This window comes from Rhinolophus sinicus, linkage group LG06 (assembly GCF_036562045.2).
Source record: "Rhinolophus sinicus isolate RSC01 linkage group LG06, ASM3656204v1, whole genome shotgun sequence".
Lineage (NCBI taxonomy): Eukaryota > Metazoa > Chordata > Mammalia > Chiroptera > Rhinolophidae > Rhinolophus > Rhinolophus sinicus.
The window spans coordinates 132,435,846-132,458,813 of NC_133756.1; the positions used below are offsets into that span (position 1 = coordinate 132,435,846).

The following is a 22,968-nucleotide window of genomic DNA, read 5'->3' on the forward strand; positions in this document are numbered from 1 at the left end:
AAAGATTATAATCCAGGTGGAGCCATAAGATAACACAGCCAGGCAATAAATAACTGACTAATAATGTGGTATGACTAAAAAGCAATGTCAGCCTTTCATGCTCCTTTTCTTGCTGTTTCTTTCACCTGACCTGCCCTCCTCCTGGCCCCTTTTTAATATAAATCCTAGCCAGCCTTTAGGGCTAACCTCCAGTCTCACCTCCTCCCTGAGTCCTTCACCAGCAATTCTATTGAGCCTACTCTGATCTGTCCCCACTTGGAAAACCTATAGCAATTATAATTCTAATCACACAGTCTGGCGCTTAATTAATTAAATACTATCTGCATGCCTGAGAACTGAGGCTAGCAACTAAGCAGAAGGGAGAGAGAGGAATTAGCCAAGTGCCAGTCTCTTCTACATAAAGAAAATATATGCACAAAATTTAATAGGAAAAAGATGTTCACTTAAAACAAAAGGATACTTTTCCATAGCAAAAAGAACTCCCAAGTGATAAAGCATATCAGTTCAGGCCCTGAACTACAAATGCATTAGCTGAAATGCTTCCAATCTTCAGCTTCTAAGAAAATTCTCACTTACCCATGAGACCTGCAGATGTCAGTCATTTTCTCTTTGGTTGTAAAATCTGCAGGTAGTTTAATTAGATGAAGGATCAGCTGACTGTAACCCCAGGAAAACAAGTGTGAATGAGGCCTGTGAAATGAAAAACTCTCAGTACATTAGATAGGAAGTAAATTCTACAAAATGCTTATCAGTCACCTAATGTAAGAACAGAATTTAATTATACTTGTTCCATTATTATTATTATATTTTTCAAGCATTTCTACTTAGCTTTCAAAAAATTTAAAATAGCTATTTTTCCCATAACAAATACCTGTTTATTTTTTAAAATTAGATATTTTAGGTCATCAAAAACAAAAGAAAGAAGCCTATAATTCCATCACTCAGATAGCCACTGTATATCCTTCCAGACCTTTTGTTTAGGCATATAAGATAGGCATTTGGGGGACTTTTAAAAAGCTGCTCTGGGGCAGCCGGATGGCTCAATAGGTTAGAGCGCAAGCTCTGAGCAACAGGGTTGCCAGTTCGATTCCCACATGGGCCAGTGAGCTGTGCCCTCCACAACTAGATTGAAGACAATGAAGCTGCCGCTGAGCTTCTGGAGGGGCGGCCAGATGGCTCAGTTGGTTAGAGCACGAGCTCTTAACAACAAGGTTGCGGGTTCAATTCCCCCATGGAATGGTGGGCTGTGCCCCCAGCAACTATATTGAAGGACAACGACTTGACTTGGAGCTGATGAGTCCTGGAAAAACACACTGTTCCCCAATATTCCTCAATAATAATAATAAAAAAAGCTCTGGGAGGAAAACACAAGAAAAATTTCTGATACGAGTATCAGTGTGTACTTTTTATGAATCCTTTTTTTTTTAATCCTAAATCAGGTATGTTTAGAAATTTCTAGGAAGAAAACACAAACACAAGGACACAATTTTCTCCCTCTAACACAGGATTAATCATCAAGTGCTCTTAATGTGGGTCCATGAAAGTGCTTCAGGGGGTCAGTTTAATTCTCTGAAACCATGTGCAAAATTTCGCATGGATTTACATTTTTCTGAGAGAAATCATCAGATTCTTATAGGATCAAAAAAATGTTCAGAAACACTAAGCAGCTCAGTCTCAATACTATTATGACATGGTCAGTCTCTTCCACAGTTGTTCCTACAGTGAGCCCAGAATGATTTAAGTGAATACACCCGTTCTATTCCAGAGGAACATCAGAGCTTAGGAAGAAGGCTTCTTCTGTACCTGGGGTTTCCTTCATCGTCCATAGTGGTTGTGCTTGGGGGAGCACCGTGGGACACGGCTAACAGCAGCCAATCCAATCTCAAAGACTCTGGTTGTAGAAGGGACTCGAGGAAAGACGGCCTATGAGAAAGCAGGAGAGAAAAATCACCAATCTTCATGCTGAGAAAGGAAACATAAAATGTGGGGATGTGAAGATGTTTTTGAGGGATCAATAGAGTGAATGAAATAACCTGAAAACCCTTCAGCTACTAATGTCTGGAAAAGCTGGTGAAATCTAACAGCCTTTTTTTTGTTGTTGTTGTTAGAAATTTCTTTATTCTTACTTATTAAGCACTGCTTACTACTGCAGAACACTTCAAATCACCCTTCGAGAACTCATTCTCCCCCACACACACCCAAATTCTCGATAAAGAGCTTTTCAAGTAAAGACATGCTCTCTTCTCTCTTCTGTATAAAACTTTATGAAATAAAGGCAAAGAACTGTGTACGTCTTGCTGTAAAATGCTGCCCATAGCTGCGGAAACAGTGTCTGCCCAGGCTCCCTTTACTGTCCAGGTCCTGAAAGACTCTTGTTCATGAATTGTCTCTTCACAAAGCAAGTCCACCACTTGCTGGGTTTATCATTCTGAGGGTCAAAAACTTTCTCACACACTCTCAGCCCAGTCTCTTGCCTTAGCTGCTGTAAATAGGCCCTCATCACTTCATCTTCCTGTTTATTTGCAGGTTTGGCATAAATTGCGTTAAGTGGAAAACCAGGCTCTCCGGGGATGGGAAAATTAGTGATTCCCAACATATACATTTCTTTCTCGCCTTGGCTTTTGGAATTGCACTTTTGGAGTTTCTTTAGACACTCAGAAATGTAGAGAGTTATATATATCAAGGTCCTATCAGCTTCATTCTTAATTTCATAGTTTTTGAAGAAGACATTGGCCTTGAAGTAATAGATAGCTTCATCCACAATATCTGTATCTTTTGTCTCTCTAGGGGCGGGTCCTTTGAACTGACTTCTGATAGGCAACAGTGCCATGTTTCCAATCAGCTTGGTGTCTGGGTCCATGAGAGAAGAGTGGTAAGCTGGCATCTTGGCGGCCCCCGAGTTTCAACCCTAACAGCCTTTTAAATGAACAGTTGAGCCCCAAGATATTAAGGAAAATACAAGGGCCAAAAATAAAGAGAGAAATAAAAGCCAGGATGTCAAATGAGAATCAATCAAAGGAAGAAAGAGGGGTGGAGGGGTTGCCAGTCTCAATTAACCAGGGGCCACATGGAGACAGGAAATGAGGCTTCAGCCTAAAAAGAGTCAAAGAGTTGAAACTGAGATCCACCCACCAAAGGCTGGAATATCATCAGTAAAAACATAGCAATATTTCCATTCACTGGCAGAGACAACAAGGAGGCTGATCTGTCTTAGCCTAGGCCCTGAGGCAGGGGTTTAACTTTACACTGATGATCCGAGAATCCCTGAGATGGAAAAGAGGAAGAAGGCAAGAGAAGCGTGGTACGTGCACATTTATGTGTGTACTGGGAACTATGAAAGAATGGTACATGACTGCCCAAATCCTCCTCTTCCACAATAGATGGCAGTTGATAATAAAAATGCTACAACTGCTTATACAAGAGAAACAATGTCCTATCAAAAGAAAGGAAAGTCTGCAACTATTCTCGCCTTCTCACCGTTGATCTTCAGGCCTTGACTTCACTAGACTGTCTAAATAGGCCAAAAACTGAGCAGGGTGAAGATGACAAAGTTGCATGACATCCGAAGGCGAAATGGATGGGTAAAACTTGATTAAGGATCGAAGGGCAGATTCCCCAAACTTCTCATATAATCTGCATTTAAAAACAAAACATATTAAGTCTCCAACTTTTATGAGATGATATAACTTAGTTACATTATCTAAGTACTTATTAGAAATAAAAATATACTAACAAAAAGTGGAACAACATGCAACTGAGTAAAACTTTAGAGATTAAGACCAAAAAAAACAAAAAAAAACCGCATGTGCTTTAGTTCATATAAACAACATATAGGACAACTTACTGGGTAGCATATGCAATCAATAAAGGACTGTCAAAAGGGACCGAGTCATCCACTAACTTTAATCTTGTTGGTAGATCTCCTTCTTCCATCTCCATATAAGTAGGATTGGAACTTGCCATTTCTGAAAGATAAAGAACACCCTTTTCCCTTCATCTCAGAGCTGTAAATATTCAATTCATGAACACATTCAATAATCATTAGTCATGTACCTACAGTGTGACAAGGCCTAATGTTGGTTAAACATTATTTAAACATTATCGGAGACTAAAAAGAACAAGATACAATTGCTACCTTAGTGTCAAATTGGGAGGCAAAGTATATTGAAAGATTTAAACAAGAACAGATAACCAATATATAAGCGACTAATTACCCTTGAAAAAGGGATATACATATACGTGTGTGTGTAAAATTATATAGCTACCATAATGCCCAATTCCTTAGGTTTTTTTCCCTAGAAGTAGTGCCCCTACTCCATCTTTTGGAACAAAATAAGTTAATTAAATTTAATTAATTTTAAAATATTTGACCTGTTGTTGTTTTTTTTAAATCATCAGTTACAGCAAATCTTCCTCTGACGGAAGATTTAACTTCTGGGAATAGCAAGTCATTTAAAGCCAAGTGTGGTAAATAAAATGAAAAATGATCTAGTTAAAACTACTTGTAGTTAAACACACACACACACACACACACACACACACACACTCACTCACACGAATTTAAGGTAAAATGAGATTTTTCAAATAGTTTTCAACTGGCTTCAAAGACAAATTCCAAAGAACATTTCCAAGAGCTATTTTCTATAATTACAACATCATTGAAGTGTGGAGCCTGTTCAACAGACCATTTTTAAAAAGCCAACCGTCAATTTCTGATCTGTCTAAAAAAAAAATCATTTTTTCCCAGTTTCATTATTTCCTATTTGATTGTGTCAGGCAGTTATTTAAATGAATTCAGAGGAGAAGGCCATCATTTAGAGCTGGAGAAGTGAGGGCAAGCTTTGATTGGGTGGAAGCTAAACCGAACTTAACCCCAAAATTCAAGCAAATGGCTGCATCATCTCAAACTGCCCATCACACTTGCTCTAGCCAGCTCTGATAATCAGTTAACAACCAATCAAAGCTGATGGAGACTTTTCTGTTATTTTCCTGTGATAAAAGCTGGGTATGACCACATAATAGAAAAAGATATAACAAATTTCCAGTACTAATGTCAAACACCTGAATGTATTTGAAGAGACATAACTTTTATTTCACATAAAGACAGTCAACCTCAACTCAGAAAAAGAAATTGAAATCTTTCTTCTGCTTTTAAGTGCTAAACGTGAATGGAAGCATAACTGTAGATCCATTTTCTAGAAAATGTAAAGATCTTTAAGTCAGTAATGTAAAAATATATCTCTATTTGTGAGTATTCATTTTTGGTAATGAATGAAAAGTTTGCTTAAAGTCTAAATCAATTATTAGAAACGTGGCATCTTTTATTCAAGCAGAATGCTGAATTAAGAAAATGTGCCTCTTCAAAAACCTGGACCTCTGCAGTAGAAAGGACAGGCCTGGTCGCTGGAGTTGGTTTCTATAAGATTATAGAAGCTGGCGAGCTGGTTTCTATAAGATTATGACAAATAGTGTGCCCTTCAGTCAGGTGTGAAGTCGAGACTGCTGGCTGGCAACCAAATTCTCTGAGGCAGACATGCAAGCTCTTTACCCATATCCGTTCTCTTTGTTCTAGATACGTGGATGGGTTGCATTTCCCTGTCTCCTTTGCAGGTAAATGGTGCCATATGGTAGAATTCTTACCAGTGAAATGTGAACAGAAGCTACTACCAGGCCAGACCTAGAAGAGAGCATGTTTGCACCTTCCATGAGCTTTCCCTGGGACATAGCAACCCAATCTCAACTACAAGCCCAAAGGAGGACAGAGCTCAAAAAATGGAAGGAACTTGGAACTCTGGATTACCACACGGAAAAGAGCTGCCCACTAACCTAAAACATCTGTCCTGGATTGGTATATGAACAAGAAATAAACTTCTATTATATCTCAGTTAATATTTTATGAGATATCTATTACAGCACTTCAGCCTACTTAACTTTTATAATCTCTGTGTCTCAGTTTCCTCACGTATTAAATGGAATAACACCACCTACTCTGAAAACTGTGGTAAGGATAAAATGAGACAATGCTTGAAAAGTGTTTAGCACAGTATCTGGCACACAATAAGTACTCAATAAATGGCACATACAACTTCCATATTAGTAAGTTATATCAGGGATTTTCTTGTTTTTATATATCTGCATTTATAAAAATCTTACTTTAACCCCAACTTCTCCAACACTGCTATGTCATTTTCTGAGTATGATTGAGAGAAAGAAAACTAATTTCTTACAACACAGGTGCAAATTAAACCAATGTTTGAAGAACTATTAAGAATTAAATTGAGTGGAAAACAGAATGGAGGTTGACAAGAACAGAGATAATCTTCTACTTAATTCTTATTTTTTAAACTCAAAAATGCCAAGATGCTGTATACCAATTTCTATCTTTGGCAAGGCAATCTGTTTATTACCTTTCAATCCTTCAATAAAGGTATCCCAAACACAAGGACTGTTACTGTAACTAAGCTTGATACTCTCCTTTGCTCTCTTCAAGTCCAGGAGAAAAAAGTACTTTTTTAGGAATTGACAAGCCAGAATTTCAGGAGAGCACTGTTGCAAAGTGTGGTCCACGTGCCCATTTGTGTTTTTGACCTCAGAATTCAATACATTCAATTCCAAACACAACGTTGTCAGTTCAGCCAAGTCCTTCTGGAGACCATTTGCTATGTGGCACGGAGAACATACTCGAAAAAGGTCATCCGAGGGCTCCCTCACACTATTTACAGATTCACATGTTGTTTGATCAACAGTTTCTTCATTGCCTAAAGAGCTTCTTTTTTCTTTTTCATTATCTTCGTCTAATATTCCCTTTTTTGACTCATCAAGCAACAGCACATCCTGGTTCGATGGCCTGGATGCAGTGCCAGCATCTGAAATGCCTGAAAAGTCCTTCACGGCAAAAGTTTTGTCTAACTGTGAAAGCCACTCCTGTAAGATCATTCTCAGAGACTTGGGTTCAAATAAAACCAGTGGGTCCTGTAGCTTGGTCCTACACAAGACAAACAATTAGGAAATTTACGTTTCAGGTGTTTTCATTGAAACAACTTATTTCATGCTAAATAAACCTAATGAATACAACATACTCATCTGGCATAAGTGTTACTTTTTAATTCTTTACAATTATCTCAGCAAGATGACAGTACAGAGAACATTAACTTTACACTAATTCTTGAATTTCAATTCCAAATGAGGCGACTTCTGCCCCACAATGTCTCAGGACCACCACTGACGCCCCCAAAAAGTCATCCCCAGCCACTGTAAAAGTTCCTCATTCATGAACACTCACATTGCTTCTGTCGTTGCTATTTTAAGCTCTTGGAACTTATCTTCTTTAGGAGGTTGACTATTTACTTCTTTTTTTACTCTAAAAAAGTGTGAAAAGAGTTACAGGGGATTAGAGCTTCCTCAGACAAATGTTTCTAAGTGCTTACTAAGTGGCAGGTATTGTCCTGAATGCCACATGAGATAAACTGATGAGTATACAAAACTGTACGAGGTGACTAAGTTCAAGTCAAAAAGCAAGACGTGCAAACACCTAACTATAATATAAGAGAGAATAAAACAAACGTTAAAGAGTTGCACAAGCATTGTGCTGTGAAAGCACAGAAAAAGGAATGACTGTTCTGGCTTAGCAATCAACGGAAGCTTTCCTGAGGAGGTAATATTTGTGTTAGGAAAAGTGGAGGGGAAATACTGCAGGTGGCAGAAATGGCATGAAGAAAGGGAGTGGAGGCGTACACACCCAGAGTTCGGACAGGACTGGAACTTAGAGTGTTTAGAAGGATGTCGTTGAAAATGAGGCTGGAAAGGTGGGCTACAGCCAGACTGAGTCTGCCTTAAATGCCATAGCAATACCTGTACTATAAACATATGGACTCACTAAGCTATTCTGAGGATAACACACCTTCTATTTCATTTGACTACCTAGATGGACTGGACCTGTGGGTCTCTCTCTCAATTCCTGAATGAGTGCTGAGCTTGCTTGCCTCTAATGCTCAGAACCCCTGAACTATGAGGTAAGGCAGAGACTAGATGGAGAAGGCACGGGGCCACGCCACGGGCTCTGCTGCAATTCTGCTGCATCAGGAACATGTCACCACCACATCATAAGGTACAAGGCAAGACATCAATGCCAGTGCTCTCACCTTACAAGCCAGAGAACATGAGTGACTTACCCAAAGTCACTTGTTAGGCAGAAGCAGGCCTACATCCTTGATCATCTTAATCTAATACTCCTTCCCCAACATCCCAGAAGTTTAGAGATTTGAAGGGGAGGGAGGTTGTCCAGAGACAGATGGAAGAGGTACTAATTAAAACTCTGTCTGAACAGACTTGCTATGGGTAGATGTAATCTTCCTACATTTACTTCGTGGTAGTCACAATTTTTATGAGCTACACAAACAATCAACAATGAACAAGGTCATACGTGTCTTCTCCAATAGAACAGTCTATGGCTTTCTTCAAACTGATGGCTGACTCCCTGAGACTTTACAGATTTACATGCAAGGGCTTACTCAGTGTCTTCCTCCTTTGGGCAGGTGACTGGATTCACATCTTCTTCACATGACTGCTCATCACCCCTAGGTTCTGCTCTCACTTTCAGATCAGGGCTTGTATGAAGGGTGCCAATCTTCTCAGTAGTTTTACGCACAAAACTAGAAACACTGGAAGTCAAACACCAAAAACAAATATGAAAAAAAATCTCATTACTGCCAAGAAAGAAAAAGTCAGTACCTGAGTTATCTCTGTTCCTATTAGTCCTAGGAAGGGAACTTGGACTTAATAAAAAGAAAAACTCTGTTTATAACTACTTCCCTCATCAACAACGTATTTAGCATAAGGACCACTTGAAATTTACATTATAATAAGGATTCAATTCATTTACTAAACTGCCTTGATTCAGTGCTAAAGAAAAGGTCTTTAACTCCAATTTGTGTCTGCAATGTTTCTGTCAACTTAGGCAAAGAAGGCCATGTGACACCTGCCCTAATCTGGCCAGAGAACAGAATTTCTTCATGAAACGCAGCTGCCCACTAGTCACAACATATCCTTCTTAATAAGCAAAATTTGTATCCAGTGAGACTCAGATAAGCAGTTAAATAGCTGTATAAAGTGTTCTCTCTGAAACTCAAATGCCAATCCTAGTCCCATGGAGTAGCTAGAAAGACTTCTGAAGTCTCCAATTCTGAGCCCAAACTGAGAAAAGATCAAGAAATGATTAATGATATATGGAAACTGTTCCTATCAGGGATGAGAACAAAATGCGATTTTTAAACTTTTGCTCTATCTGTGGGTTAAAAAAACAAAAACAAAAATGGGGCCGGCCAGGTGGCTCAGGCGGTTAGAGCTCCATGCTCCTAACTCCGAAGGCTGCCGGTTCGATTCCCACATGGGCCGCAAGGGATGGTGGACTCCGCGCCCTGCAACTAAGATTGAACACGGCACCTTGAGCTGAGCTGCCTCCCAGATGGCTCAGTTGGTTGGAGCGCGGGCTCTCAACCACAAGGTTGCCAGTTCAATTCCTCGAGTCCTGCAAGAGATGGTGGGCAGCGCCCCCTGCAACTAAGATTGAACAGGGCACCTTGAGCTGAGCTGCCACTGAGCTCCTGGATGGCTCAGTTGGTTGGAGTGCGTCCTCTCAACCTCAAGGTTGCAGGTTCAACTCCCGCAAGGGATGGTGGGCTGTGCCCCCTGCAACTAGCAACGGCAACTGGACCTAGACCTGAGCTGCGCCCCCCACAACTAAGACTGAAAGGACAACAACTTGAAGCTGAACAGCACCTCCACAACTAAGACTGAAAGGACAACAACTTGACTTGGAAAAAATCCTGGAAGTACACACTGTTCCCCAATAAAGTCCTGTTCCCCTTCCCCAATAAAGTCCTGTTCCCCTTCCCCAATAAAATCTTAAAAAAAAAAAAAAGAAAATAAGCAAGGATTTGAATAGACATTTCTGAAAAAACAAACAAACAAAAAAACACATGTATAAGAATTCAAATATCTACTCAAAGAGGGAAGCTAAACTCCCCCACAGGTAAATCAGAAGTTAAGAGCTCCGTATAACAGGTGTTATGAGAAATAACCTAGAGACTTTTTTCCCCCATTTAAAATGTCATTTCCATTCTTAGCACAAAAGTACCTAAGGTGACAAATGAAGTAAAACCAGAAATGGGATTAAATGACAAGACTAATTAGTTTACCTGTCCTTGACAGCCTGAAGAGACACAAGAGGAGATGGAGAGCGAAATGATAATGGAATGCCGAAGGGGAGAAAAGTTTCACTCTTATCTGTCTCAAACGTCACTGGACCATGAGAAACACTGTCTGATGAATGGAATTGGGGGGAGGGAAAAAACAAAATCTAATCACATGGGAGTTTTTAATCTTTAAAGAAATTCTAAATTAAATAAACCAAAGGAAATGAAAGATTCAGCAGCAAAATCACAACTGACCCAGATACAAATGAGCAGAACACAGGTTTACAAGATGCACGGGATGGTCCACATATAAAACACTCAGGCGGGTACCTTCATTTTCCTACTAACCCTGAATCCCCATAAGTCAAAAAGGAAGTTTAGAGTCTCTATTAATCTCTTCTCAACAGTTCAGTCACAGGAAGGCTTGAACATCAAAAGGGAAAGCCATGGCCCCCAAACTGTAGGAATGTTTTCATTCCTGATGGAAAATAATTTGGTTAGTCAGAATAAATGGTCCCACTCTTTTTGGTTAATGACCTCCTTTCTTAAACTTTCCAGCATTTTGACACATGAGTAAAACTAAGTACTTTACCAATACTATCCTAAACATGAGGGTAAGCAGATCTGTAGGTCTGGATAGAAAGTCTATCAACATAAAAATTATTAACACCTTATAGAAAATTCTATACACGAGATAATTCTGGCAAACAGAATTCACAGAAAATATTGCTTCACATCTGCAATCAACATAAGATGCACTCATTACCTTCATTTCCGTGTGAGCTGCAACACTGATCAGGTTGGTCGTCTTCCAGATGTGACGTGAATTCTTTAAGTCTCTCATCTTCTGAGAGGGTCTGGCTGTGAAGGGAACAAGAGTCTCCATCTGACTGACTGCCTCTTCTACTACTAATGATACGATAAATACCAGAGTCCAAGATGCTGAAACTTTCCTAAAAATAAAAAGAATTCCAAAAAAATCGAAGTAAAACTTTCCTTTATAACACAATATAGCTTTTTAAGAGAAAAACCAACAGTAAAAGTAGCAAGTCAATAATGATAATTATGGCTTATTAGGACAAACTGGTAAGCAAGGTCTCGGCTCCTGGCAGCTAAGTCGCTCTTATGTGCTAGTGGCATCTTATGTGCTACTGCCATTTCTCTAGCTTGTCTGCCAGTGACAATGGGAATTAAGAGACAATCCTGAGCTGCACTGCAACTCAAATTAGCATGAAGGATCTGAAATCACGTATTAGGAGCAACTTAACTTGTCCTGGAGGTCATATGAGGTATATTTGCAAACAGAACATAATAAACAGTGACAAAACAAAATGTGGCTCCGAGACACACCTAAATGAAGGCTTGATAGGGCCATTCAACAGATGAAAGAAAGCCCCCTCTTGACCAATCCCCCAAATTTACTATAGGGAAAGGAAGAGACATCTGGGGATCCTACAGGTGAGTGAGTACAACCTAAGGTAGAAAAATCTTACCGTATAGTAAATTCTCTTAAAAATGAGAATACCTACATGTGAGGAAATGGAGCTTCTTCTACTGCTACAAGCTGAATCCAAAGGTTCAAATTTTAAGATCAATTCTTCCAGTTGAGAAATCAGATCACTAGAGGTTGTGAGATCCAGCTGTGATTTCAAATGCTCCAATTTATCTACAGTCAAAGATTTTCTTCCCTAATAAAAGGATGTAGAAACTCAATAGAATAGCCTATTTGCATCTAAGTCTAGATTCAAATAGCCAATATATTGAAAGAGCCCTAACACAGAACATAAAACCTCAGAAGTGCCTTTAAAAGGCTTAACAATCTAGTGAAAGACTTAATGAGAATATCTTAGCAATTAAGAATTTAATTAGGAGTTGTATGCACAATTATCCTCCTTAAAACAAGGCCTGAAATTCAAATAAATTTGCAGATAAATCTGATACTTTTTTTTTTAATGGAAAGTATACCCTTTTTCTTACCCTCCACCCACCCCTAGATTTTCATGCTTCCTTTGGGAATTTACGGCTGCTTTATCTGTAGGTCACATAGAAAGGGCTAATAAAAGCCAAGCAACTCTGTAACACAACCTTGCAAGCTACGATCGTTTTAACAACCCCAATGAACATGCAAGCTTTCTGACTTACTCTGCTGGCAATGACAGAATTTTGGAAAAGACATAAAGTGTGAGCAGCCAGGGTCCACAGGCCTCTCCTTAGCAGGCGTTCCACACAGCGTTCCACAGATACTAGGGAAAGGTGTGAGATTTTCCCATTTTGGTGCAAACAGAACAGCTCATTCTTGCAGACTGCCACATCCTGAATATCTATAAAAACCACAGGGGTGAACACACACAGAATTTTTAACCAAATATTCCTTTTCCATTTTTTGCAAGGGCTGAAATTATTCTAATAAATTCACTTTTTATATATAGGTTTGGCTAGATTAAATTTCATCTCTATTTTTATACTTGCATTTCAGTGAAGAAATCATATTTTAGACACCATTCTACAAAGAATAATAAAAGATACAGAGAAAGAAACACATCTCTCATCTAAAATCCTATGTTTAAAATACTATGTTCTATGAAAAGGAATTGGGACTTTAAAAGAGGGTACTCTACATTAGAAGACAGGCTGTAACGGTTCAGAGTTACAATCTGATGTCAATGAATGGATTATGGATTTCAACATAGTATTTGAATCAACAAACAGTTCATGGAAAAATAGATCATGAACGACTTACAGGTAGAACATCATGCAAGGGCTTTAACAACTAGTTTTCATGTCACTGTCACTAGATTGTTGTATCACTAGTTTTTATATCACTTAAAAAGTCAAACTTGCAGAAACAGTAGAGTGGTGGTTTCCAGGGGCTGGGGGTGCGGGAACGGGGAGATGCTGGTCAGAGGGCGCACACGCAGTTAGAAAATGCAAACATTCTAGGGATCTAACGCACAGCATGATGATCAGTCAGCAACGCTGTTATACGTTTCACAGCTGTTAAGAGATGAGACTTAAACATTCTCATCACAAAAGGTTATAATCTTACTGCAATATACAAATGTCTCAAATCAAAACATTGTACAACCTTAAACTTATACAATGTATATGTCAATTAAAAAAAAAAAAACAAACTAGTTTTCATGGGACTCCCTTAGGGTACTTAGCCCACAAAAAATCAATGTTGATCAGATTGGTAAGTAATGATTTCTTTCTTTTTATATTTTTACAACGTTGAAAATGATGCAAAAGTCAAGATACACTCTCCGAACAGCAATGCTATAAAAGCTAGATTTCTTCCATTTCTGGTTTTAATCAAAAGAATAAAGATTACAGCACAGACAATACAGTCAATAATGTTGCAATAACTATGTATAGAGCCAGGTGGGTACTAGACTAATTAATCAAGGGGAATCACTGAATAAATTATATAAATGTCTAACCACTATGCTATACACCTGAAACTAATATAAAATAATATTGAATGTCAACTGTAACTGAAAAAAGAAATAACTTTTTAAATAAAGAATACAGATTGATTTTTCTGTCTCAGCTATCTACAATGTCTACTGTTCTCACAAGGACTTTTTGAAACCCAAACTACTGAGACACAAAACAGGAGTTAAAACAAGACTTCTAACAGGGGTAAAAGTTCAAGATAAGGAGAGGAAGAAAATTAACCCATTCAATCCTTAGCAGTGGTTATTAATACTTAAGAATAAATAAAACTGTATTTAAAAGTTAAAAAATAACTAAAACACAAATTAACAAATGTGTGCTTGTGAAGTATCTTACAATGGGAAACATCTATGATGTTAATCTTTACAAGAAATGTCAACTCATTCTATTTTTCTATTTTTTACACAAGAGAATCCACCTATAATAATTCTTTCACAAGCATGAGATTAAAAATTACACAATGAAGAAAAATATAATTACCTTTGACTTCACTCCAAAGAAGAACTTGAACATTCTGAGGAATGAAAATATAAATTCCTCTTTCTGTCCAAGTCAACACACAATGTTCACTGCAAGAAAAAATGGAAGGAGTCAAGAGAATAACTTTGCTCAGATACAGAAGTTTATGACATAATTCCCTGAATTCAGACCCTCACATTAGCTATTACAGGAAAATCAGCCTTTATAAAAAAAACACAACAGTAATCGAGCTAATCAAGTCCTAAAACCTCTTTTCTGTCTATAACAACAACCCACTAAAAAAATAGCAGAATATATGAAAAATTCAGGTATATACACTAAATACTTTCTAGAAAAAGAAAAGGCTGGTGGTATCTTAACCAATGTTTGCTAAAGCTGCTAAACTTCCCATATGTAGTATATGTAGTATGATGGGGCACATTTAAAACAAAGACTGAGAGGCCGGCCTGGTGGCTCAGGCGGTTAGAGCTCCATGCTCCTAACTCCGAAGGCTGCCGGTTCGATTCCCACATGGGCCAGTGGGCTCTCAACCACAAAGCTGCCAGTTCAATTCCTCGAGTCCCACAAGGGATGGTGGGCTCTGCCCCCTGCAACTAAGACTGAACACGGCACCTTGAGCTGATCTAACTCCCAGATGGCTGTTGGTTGGAGCGCATCCTCTCAACCACAAGGTTGCCAGTTCAAGTTCTCGAGTCCCGCAAGGGATGGTGGGCTCCACCCCCTGCAACTAAGATTGAACACAGCACCTTGAGCTGAGCTGCCGCTGAGCTCCCAGATGGCTCAATTGGTTGGAGCGCATCCTCTCAACCAGAAGGTTGCCGGTTCGACTCCCGCAAGGGATGGTGCGCTGCGGCCCCCTGTAACTAACAACAGCAACTGGACCTGGAGCTGAGCTGTGCCCTCCACAACTATGATTAAAACGACAACTTGACTTGGAAAAAATCCTGGAAGTACACACTGTTCCCTGATAAAGTCCTGTTCCCCTTCTCCAATAAAATATTAAAAACAAACAAACAAACAAAAAACTATATTACATAACCTTGTAGCAACTCATCAAGATAGATGTGCTATCCCTACTTAATATTTTTTTAAAAATCTGAAGCTCAGAGACATGAAAAAATACACCCAAGGACATTCAGCATGAATGCAAAAGAGTGAGAATTTATACTCAGGACCGTCTGGTTCCAAGACCAAGACAAAATCCTTGCCTCACAAAACCTACTTCCTCGGTGCCTCACAAAATCTACTTCTTCCCTCATTTATCCTCACTGAACCACCCACTGTTACCTGGAATCCTGATTATTCCATTTAACTGCATTCTCAAAAAGCCATCGATTTCCTAACTGCCAAACCCACTATCCCTTCCTCATTTCCCTTCTTGATCCCCAAGCAGGGGCCAAACCGAGCTGGCTATTCCTTCCTGCCTGAACCTCAGCTCCCTGGACTCTGGGACACTGCCCTTTCTTGGTCCGCATTCCTTTCTGGTGCTCTGGTTCAGTCCATCTCTGCTCATCTTCTCTACTCCTTTGTTCATGCATCTCATTGCTCTCTCAAGGCTGCTACTATTCTTTCATACCACTGGTACTCTCTGCTTCTTGCCCCTTTACTATACATTGGGCACCCCCCCAATGTATAATGTCCTCATTCCAGCCCCCTCTCAAGGATGCGCAGAAGTTGTACTCCCTGCTGAAATCCTTCTCTGACGGTGCTCAGCCTCGCTCGTCCTCCTGCTCTCAACCTCTCTTGTCAACCTGCTCACGCGGCCCTTAAGCATGCACTGCACTGTCACAACTCTTATTTCTCACTCTCGTTAAACTTTCTATAGAAATAAACATTTCTCCAACAAATTATCATCTTGAGATAGTGACCTTTTTTTTTCTTTATGACCCCAAGAGGACTAAAAACAGTACCATGTGGCTATGAAAGTAAGAGTGATATTTAGCAGGAATTGTGTCCTCACGCAAATATTGAACCTGTTGTCAACGTAAGATCACATCACTGCCTTTATAGGGAAGTAATCTTTGTCACACAGATGGAAGAAACGGTCAGAATCCAAGTCCAAAGCAAGTAAAACTGTAAGCCTGCCTTCCGGAGCCAAAGGAGAAAATGAGAGGCCAGAGGATCCCTGAGTAAAGAGATACAGGATCATGATTTTGATACTGAACTTGATATTCAGCTTGGAAAGATTCCTTAGGAATAGCAACCTAGGTTAGATTGGGAGTGGGGGAGAGGTAAGAGTTGATACTTTGTAATTTATACATCCTTCCCCCCCCCATCCCTTCCCTGATAATAAACAGATTGGGACACAAACCTAACAGCATTGTTTAAAAAGTCAAAGAGAAAGTGATCCCACTGTACCCAAGGGGAAGCAAAGTATGTAAGTTTACTTTCTTGTAGTATTTGTGGGTGTAACAGTCAAGGTCACAAGACAGAAGTGCACAGGAGGGAAAAAACAAACAAACAGGAAGTCCTCCTACTCATGGTTTTTCAAACAATCTTTGTTGAATAATTTCGCTGTGTGGGCCAGCGTCTGTATGCCTCACACTGTGCCCATAGTAAAGGAGCTGACCATCTGGTGCTGTGATGGATATTCACGGTACAGTGAAATAGGGGAGGTGATGAAGGAACGAACAAGGTGCAACAACAGGCTAAGTGTCTGATCTAAACACACTAGAGAAGTCAGCAAAGGCTTCAAAGTGCCTTAATTATTGCTGATGCCGAGGAGTAGGCAGAGCCGATCATGATCGGCTCTGCTTGCTATGGCAGGAACTGTAAAGGGAGCTTTAAATAGTTTATCTCCACATATATTTATTAATGTCTATATATGCCAGGCACTGAGAATAAAATAGTGAACAAAGCAGACATGGAGCCCTTACAATCTGCTGTCTCGGAGAAAGATAGGCATAAATGTTGCATGAATATGTAATTATAAACTGTGGTAAGGGGCGGCTGGTTGGCTCAGTTGGTTAGAGCAGTGCTCATAGCACCCAGGTCGCCGGTTCGATTCCCACATGGGCCACTGAGCTGCGCCCTCCACAACTAGATTGAAAACAATGACTTGACTTGGAATTGAGCTGTGCCCTCCACAATTAGATTGAAAAAGAAAAAAGAAAAAACCAACTTGACTTGGAGCTGATGGGTCCTGGAAAAACACACTGTTCCCCAATATTCCCCAATAAAAATTTAAAAAAATAAAAAACAAAAAACTGTGGTAAGTGCCATAAAGGAAGAGTCTTTAATATGCTTTATCCAATTACGGGCAAATAAATAGCTGTCTTTCTCCAGTAACTTTCAGGATGCATTATGGATTTATGAAAGAGTTATATTAGCTACAATCTACTTTTAAATACTTTAGTGTAGGCAGTGTGACATATGCATACATTAGTTAGGGGCAATTAATTAACATTTCAAGTGTTGTTTTTTTTAAATATCACATTTTAAGAGCAGTTAGTTAGCCTTTGAAAAAACCCAATCGGAGAGTCCACACTCCAGCATACCCTATAACAACCTCTAAATATTCTCTGAATCTGCATTAGAGATCTTACGCATTAGCCTAAGGGATACTAGAAATAATTTCCCACTGATGAAACAAGAAGAGTTCCAGACACATAGATTAGCTAAAAATCACACACTGGCACCCCCACAGGTGTAAGAATCGGCAAGTCCAACAGCTAACAGGCTTCACTGGCTCTCTGTGCTACCACTTACTGGTAGACTTTTGCACCTAATCCAACTAGGCAGTAACAGAACCCTGATGTTAGAATAGAACATGGCTGGTTGAATCTGCCCGAGCAGCTCTTTCATGCAAGGTACTTGTCAAAGTGCCTAAAGGAAAGGGAACTGAAATTGCACCAAGCTTACAAAAACAAGTTCTACAACTATTTTGGTGCCTGCCTGCTAAGAAACACATACATCTGGGCCACAGACTGCAATCTGAGACCAGCTTTCACTATAACATCCCACCAGGTAGCGGAGGTTATAAACAAACGAGCACCTATAGCTCTTAACTCGAATTGTGGGAAGTTCCCTGACAATTAAAAACTGCCCAATTGGGGGGTGGCCGGTTAGCTCAGTTGGTTAGAGCGTGGTGCTCTTAACAACAAGGTTGCCGGTTCGATCCCCACATGTGCCACTGTGAGCTGCGCCCTCCACAACTAGAATGAAACAACTAGTTGACTTGGAGCTAATGGGTCCTGGAAAAACACACTTAAATAAATAAAAGTTAAAAAAAAAAAAAACCTGCCCAAATGGTTTAGGTCAGTTCAAAGCATATTTCTATGATCATTTCATTTCTATATACAGAACACTTCACATAACACAGTCACGTCCTAATTTTCAAAAAGTAATTTAGTACAAAAACAACCTTAGAAAGCTAACTGCCCCTGAATGAGAAACAAAAGAACGGTGTTCTTTTTCTTTTTCTTAAGAATCAAAGGGAGAAACTTACCTGAGATGCAAGAGTTTGGGGAAAGACAAAGACTGGGAGGATCCAACTGTATGATCATACTGCGGTTCTGATCTAGGAAATAAGTACGTCTGTTAATGATTTAATCACAACATGAAAGTATCCTTTTCCCTGTATAGGAAAATGTTTGCCTCCAAAACAAACCCAAGAGCCTAACTGCATCTGCCCTTATTCAATTTGCCTTAAGTTATATGAAAGATAATTGATGAAAGACTTTTTGGTTTCTCTCAATCTTTTAATAAAAATCCTGCTTCACTCTTAAGAGATATAATCAAATCTTTAACGCATATACAGTATCAGAGGTTTCAATCCAACCCCTCCATGTAAGTTCCTCAACTATTCCCTTACCAGCCATACAAATCATTACCTTAGAGTAATCACAGGGAGAGGTGGCGATGAGAGGAGTTTCTTAAACTGGTGTGTACTTAGAACTTCCCCATCAAAGTTCACTTCCCACACCCTGGAGCCGGGGCGAGCACAGTATATTAGGGGTTGCTGGCCTGCAGAACACCTTCCAGGGAAGAAGCAAGCTCCATATTCTCCATCTCTTTCCTTGTTTCCAATTTTCCAAAATTTTTCTCTAACACCCAGAAAGGAAGAGGAAGCATGGTTACCTACAAAAAGGTCAAAAACAATGGCACTACCAATCAGCGTGGCCATAACCCCACCCACAATGTCCTCTATTATAGTAGCAGTGGACTAGAAAGAACAACAGAATGGAAAGGGCAAAACAGGGATCTAGCTCTGATTTGCCATTCACTATTTGTGTGACAGGAAGGAAACCACTTCACATCAGTTTATTACCCACAGAATGCGAGGCTCAGAATTCACATGAAGGCCCCTTTCAAAACTGAAAAATGAGTGCTACCAAACCATTTCATACATCTGTCACTCCTACTGATTGCTTCCCAAATCACCGTGTTCTTTGGCCACTCCATGGAAACCACTAATCTACCCCTCCAACCCTGTCTCCAAGCCACTCCCCTACCACAAACACCCAATAAACTTCTTACTCTTTCCTCAAAATGCTAAGTCCTTCTGGAACATTCTGTTCCCTTATGATTACATGAGCTAGATTGACAGCACACTGCCTGGGAACATGGAAGGTGTAATGATGAAGATGTCTCTTCCTAAAAACGCCTTTACTCAAAAAAGAAAAAAAAGAAAAAACTCCTTTACTCATTGTTCATGACTTAGCTCCATCATTCTTCCTCTGAGATTTCCCATAAGCTGAGTTGCATGCTTCCCATGCTATGTTTTCCTAGCACTTACCACATTACATATGGCCACTGTGCCCACTTAAATAGTAGATTATGACTATCTTCAAGACATAGGCCATTGCTTACTCTTTAGTTGAATTCCCAGTATATAGCACAGCATCTGGCCCCAGAAGGCACCCAATACGTAGTGCTCTATATACGCAAACTCTTACTGCAGAATAATCGAACATGCTCTTGAGTGTGAATTTACTATGTGACCTTATCTAATTCAATAAACACCCCTGTACTAATTCACTTCAGGAGTAAAACAGAACATCAGCTTTACTATGAGAACACGGATGTGAAAGTGCTTTGAAATGGGAGAAACAGGAAGTTATGGTTTTATGACTTATGTTCCTTATTTGAAAATAAAATATATTTCTTGCTTATTTTATATTCTCTGCGATGCTTAATGTAGTGCTAAGGATCCAGCAGCATGCAATAAATGTTTGCTGAGTGGACAGTCAATTCACTTGAATGCTCATTAATCTTGTTTTCTATATTTTCAAACAACATGTGACAGGCACAAGGATAATTATTTCATATACATTATCTTCATTAATCCTGACAACTACCTCTTCATTCTGGAAGGGGAAACTGACATTTAGCAAGGTTAAAAAGTGGCAGAACCAGAACATGAAATCATAGGCCAGGCTCCATTATCCAGTGTTCTCTCCACTATATCATAGTTGTTTGTTTCTGTTTGTTCTAGTCCCTCCAGGGATCCACCTTTTTCATTAACAATACTGACAGAAAGTAGACAGTGGCTAGCAAAAGAAGCAAATCCATAGCTATCACTTCGGTTAGTTATTAGGAGTCTCAGTTTAAAAAAAAAAAAGGTGTTTATTGGTAAGGAATATAGGTTGACACAAATAAAAATTTTTTAACATAAATGACCTTTTAAAATTATTATACTATCCGTGTCCCCCAAAACTGAATTCTAGCTTACAGAAAGTGGGCACTTCTAATACATGTTATTTTAGCAGCACGTTTTGTGTTATTTTCATAACCAACTATAGCGACAGTTCTGTGAAATGGATAAATAATTATTAGCAACTCTATTGCAGAAGGAAAAATAAACCTCCACTTATTTAGCTCTTAATTTTAAAAAGTCTTTCATATATACCACTTCACTAGACCCTCAAACAACCACAATGAGGTGTTAATTCAGTTCAGTTGTTCTGATCACTGTGTTAGAATTCCAGCCACATTTCTGAACTGGACTATTTGGTAAACTTGAAAACCTACAGATGAAGAATAGTTAAGAACTCTGTAAAACTAACAAATATTTCAGCACAACCTCAAGGGTGGAGTTAATGACCAAAAGTCTAATGTCAAAGGATGTAGTAGAGGTAACTGAGGTAACAGGAAAGGCACAGAATCAAGACATAAACGTTCTAGTCGCGCCTGCCTCTTCCCAGCTGTGTGATGTCAAGCAAGCTTTCTCACTCACCAGGCCTAAGCTTTCTAATCTACAAAAATGAAAGGGTGACACTAGATGACCTCCAGTTCTGTAAGTGTAACTTCATCTATAGTCTGAAATAAGTCAGAAGCAAGTACATCATCCTCCCTACTAATTCAATGTAACTGACCATTTGTGCCTCAATGCCTTGTCTCTCTGCTGTCCAGGTAGATTCTCTGATACCAGACACCTGCTACCTGCTATTATTGGCCTCCTTCCCAAGTGCCTTTCTCATCCAAAGAAAATAAAAACAAAGTACGTCTTCTCCTCATCCCTGACAGTCAACATACATTTCTTCAAACCTTTTAGAATAAACAGTCTCCTGCTTTCTAGAGTAGCAGTTTTCTGAGATGCATGAACCTCTGGAAATAAAGACTTCCCAAGCCTGGATAGTTCTAAGGCAATCAATTTCCAAACTCTGATTTTCTATGTGTACACTTTCCTAAATCAATCTGAGAACCCACCTACCGAATTAGCATGACATTTAAGGCTGTCACTCTCTGTGGTGCCAATTTACCAACTTGACCTCCCACAACTCCCCTACTCAAGCCAGGCTGGCAGGTTTTGGAATATGACTAGTTGTTTCTCACTTCTCCCCTGAAAGCTGTTTCTTCCTGCTAGAATATCCCTGCCTACACCTCTTCCTCCAAATTTCACCTACCAAATATCCTCATCAAAACTACTGGCTAGTGGGTTCACAGGGATTCACTATACAACTCTCTCCTTTCGTGTATGCTCAAAATTCTCCCAAGAAATTTTTAAAAGAGGGAATGGCCTAAGGAATGGGGGGTAGAGGAGAAGCCAGTGAAAATTTCCTTGCGGTGAGAAAGGCTGAGGAACTTGCAGTGAGAAAGGATGAGGAAATGAATATGAAACATTCATTTCAAGCTGATTCCTGTTCTGCTCTGGTATTTCACAGCTGAATACACTCCTTTGGCTCCACCCTTGAGATTTCAGTAGACTACTTGTCAGAATACAAGTATCTAGCTAGAACCACGCAGCTGTATGTACTACATAAAGTTCTTATTCTTCGTCCAATTTTATCCTTTAGTAAAATTTTACCCTTTAGTAAGATTCCATTAAATACACAATAAATTTAAACAATAACAAATTCAATCAAGAAAGACTTCCCGATTCCCCACATTGAAAAGGCCTTTGTCTGGCCTTCCCCCATGGCAGTCAGACCATGCTTCACGCAGAGCTAACCGAGTATCTACCTTAGTCACCCACTAGCATCCACAGGCTCCTCTATCTCTTCTCTACTGTCTAACGTCAGCTTGCATATAGCTGGGTCCTTATTAATATCTGTATAAATGAAGTGACAGGCTTGGGCTAGATGATTTCTAAGTCCCTTCCATTCTAAAATTCTGTGTCTCTTATGAGTCATGGTTGGTCAATATACCTCTCAGTATCACACAAGAAGGATCGAGTAAGTGAAGAGATAAGTAATCTTCCATCCAAATAATCTAACTGGACAACACAGGAGTCAACTGTTGTTATTGTCTGAACAGGAAACATCACAAAGGTAGCAGCTGCCTAAAAGGGACATGCCAAGGAAAAAAAGTGGATCATTACATATACACATAATCTTCTCTTTACCTTTTAAATAAAAATACTTTGGATAGCAAAATAAAAATGTTTAATCCAAAATTT

At 39.4% G+C, this 22,968-nt stretch overlaps 1 protein-coding gene and 1 pseudogene across 5 annotated transcripts in view; both read right to left on the reverse strand.

Annotated features, from left to right (window-relative positions):
- Positions 1–22,968, reverse strand: part of HPS5 (HPS5 biogenesis of lysosomal organelles complex 2 subunit 2) — a 38,440-nt gene that overhangs the window by 5,638 nt on the left and 9,834 nt on the right. For 4 of the 5 annotated variants that reach the window (XM_019714946.2, XM_019714945.2, XM_074336104.1 and 1 more), the window contains 15 exons: positions 22,718–22,851; positions 18,962–19,174; positions 18,577–18,648; positions 14,130–14,218; positions 12,336–12,514; positions 11,723–11,881; positions 10,960–11,146; positions 10,197–10,320; positions 8,511–8,660; positions 7,283–7,360; positions 6,408–6,985; positions 3,845–3,965; positions 3,478–3,633; positions 1,804–1,923; positions 577–690 (listed from right to left, as the gene is read on the reverse strand). In XM_019714946.2, the coding sequence (XP_019570505.2) occupies positions 577–690; positions 1,804–1,923; positions 3,478–3,633; positions 3,845–3,965; positions 6,408–6,985; positions 7,283–7,360; positions 8,511–8,660; positions 10,197–10,320; positions 10,960–11,146; positions 11,723–11,881; positions 12,336–12,514; positions 14,130–14,218; positions 18,577–18,648; positions 18,962–19,174; positions 22,718–22,851 (2,474 nt within the window). Of the gene's footprint in view, positions 1–576; positions 691–1,803; positions 1,924–3,477; positions 3,634–3,844; positions 3,966–6,407; positions 6,986–7,282; positions 7,361–8,510; positions 8,661–10,196; positions 10,321–10,959; positions 11,147–11,722; positions 11,882–12,335; positions 12,515–14,129; positions 14,219–18,576; positions 18,649–18,961; positions 19,209–22,717; positions 22,852–22,968 lie in introns of all 5 variants that reach the window. The other variant, XM_074336106.1, reaches the window with a different exon arrangement.
- On the reverse strand, positions 2,249–2,941 carry LOC109436408 (actin-related protein 2/3 complex subunit 3; annotated as a pseudogene).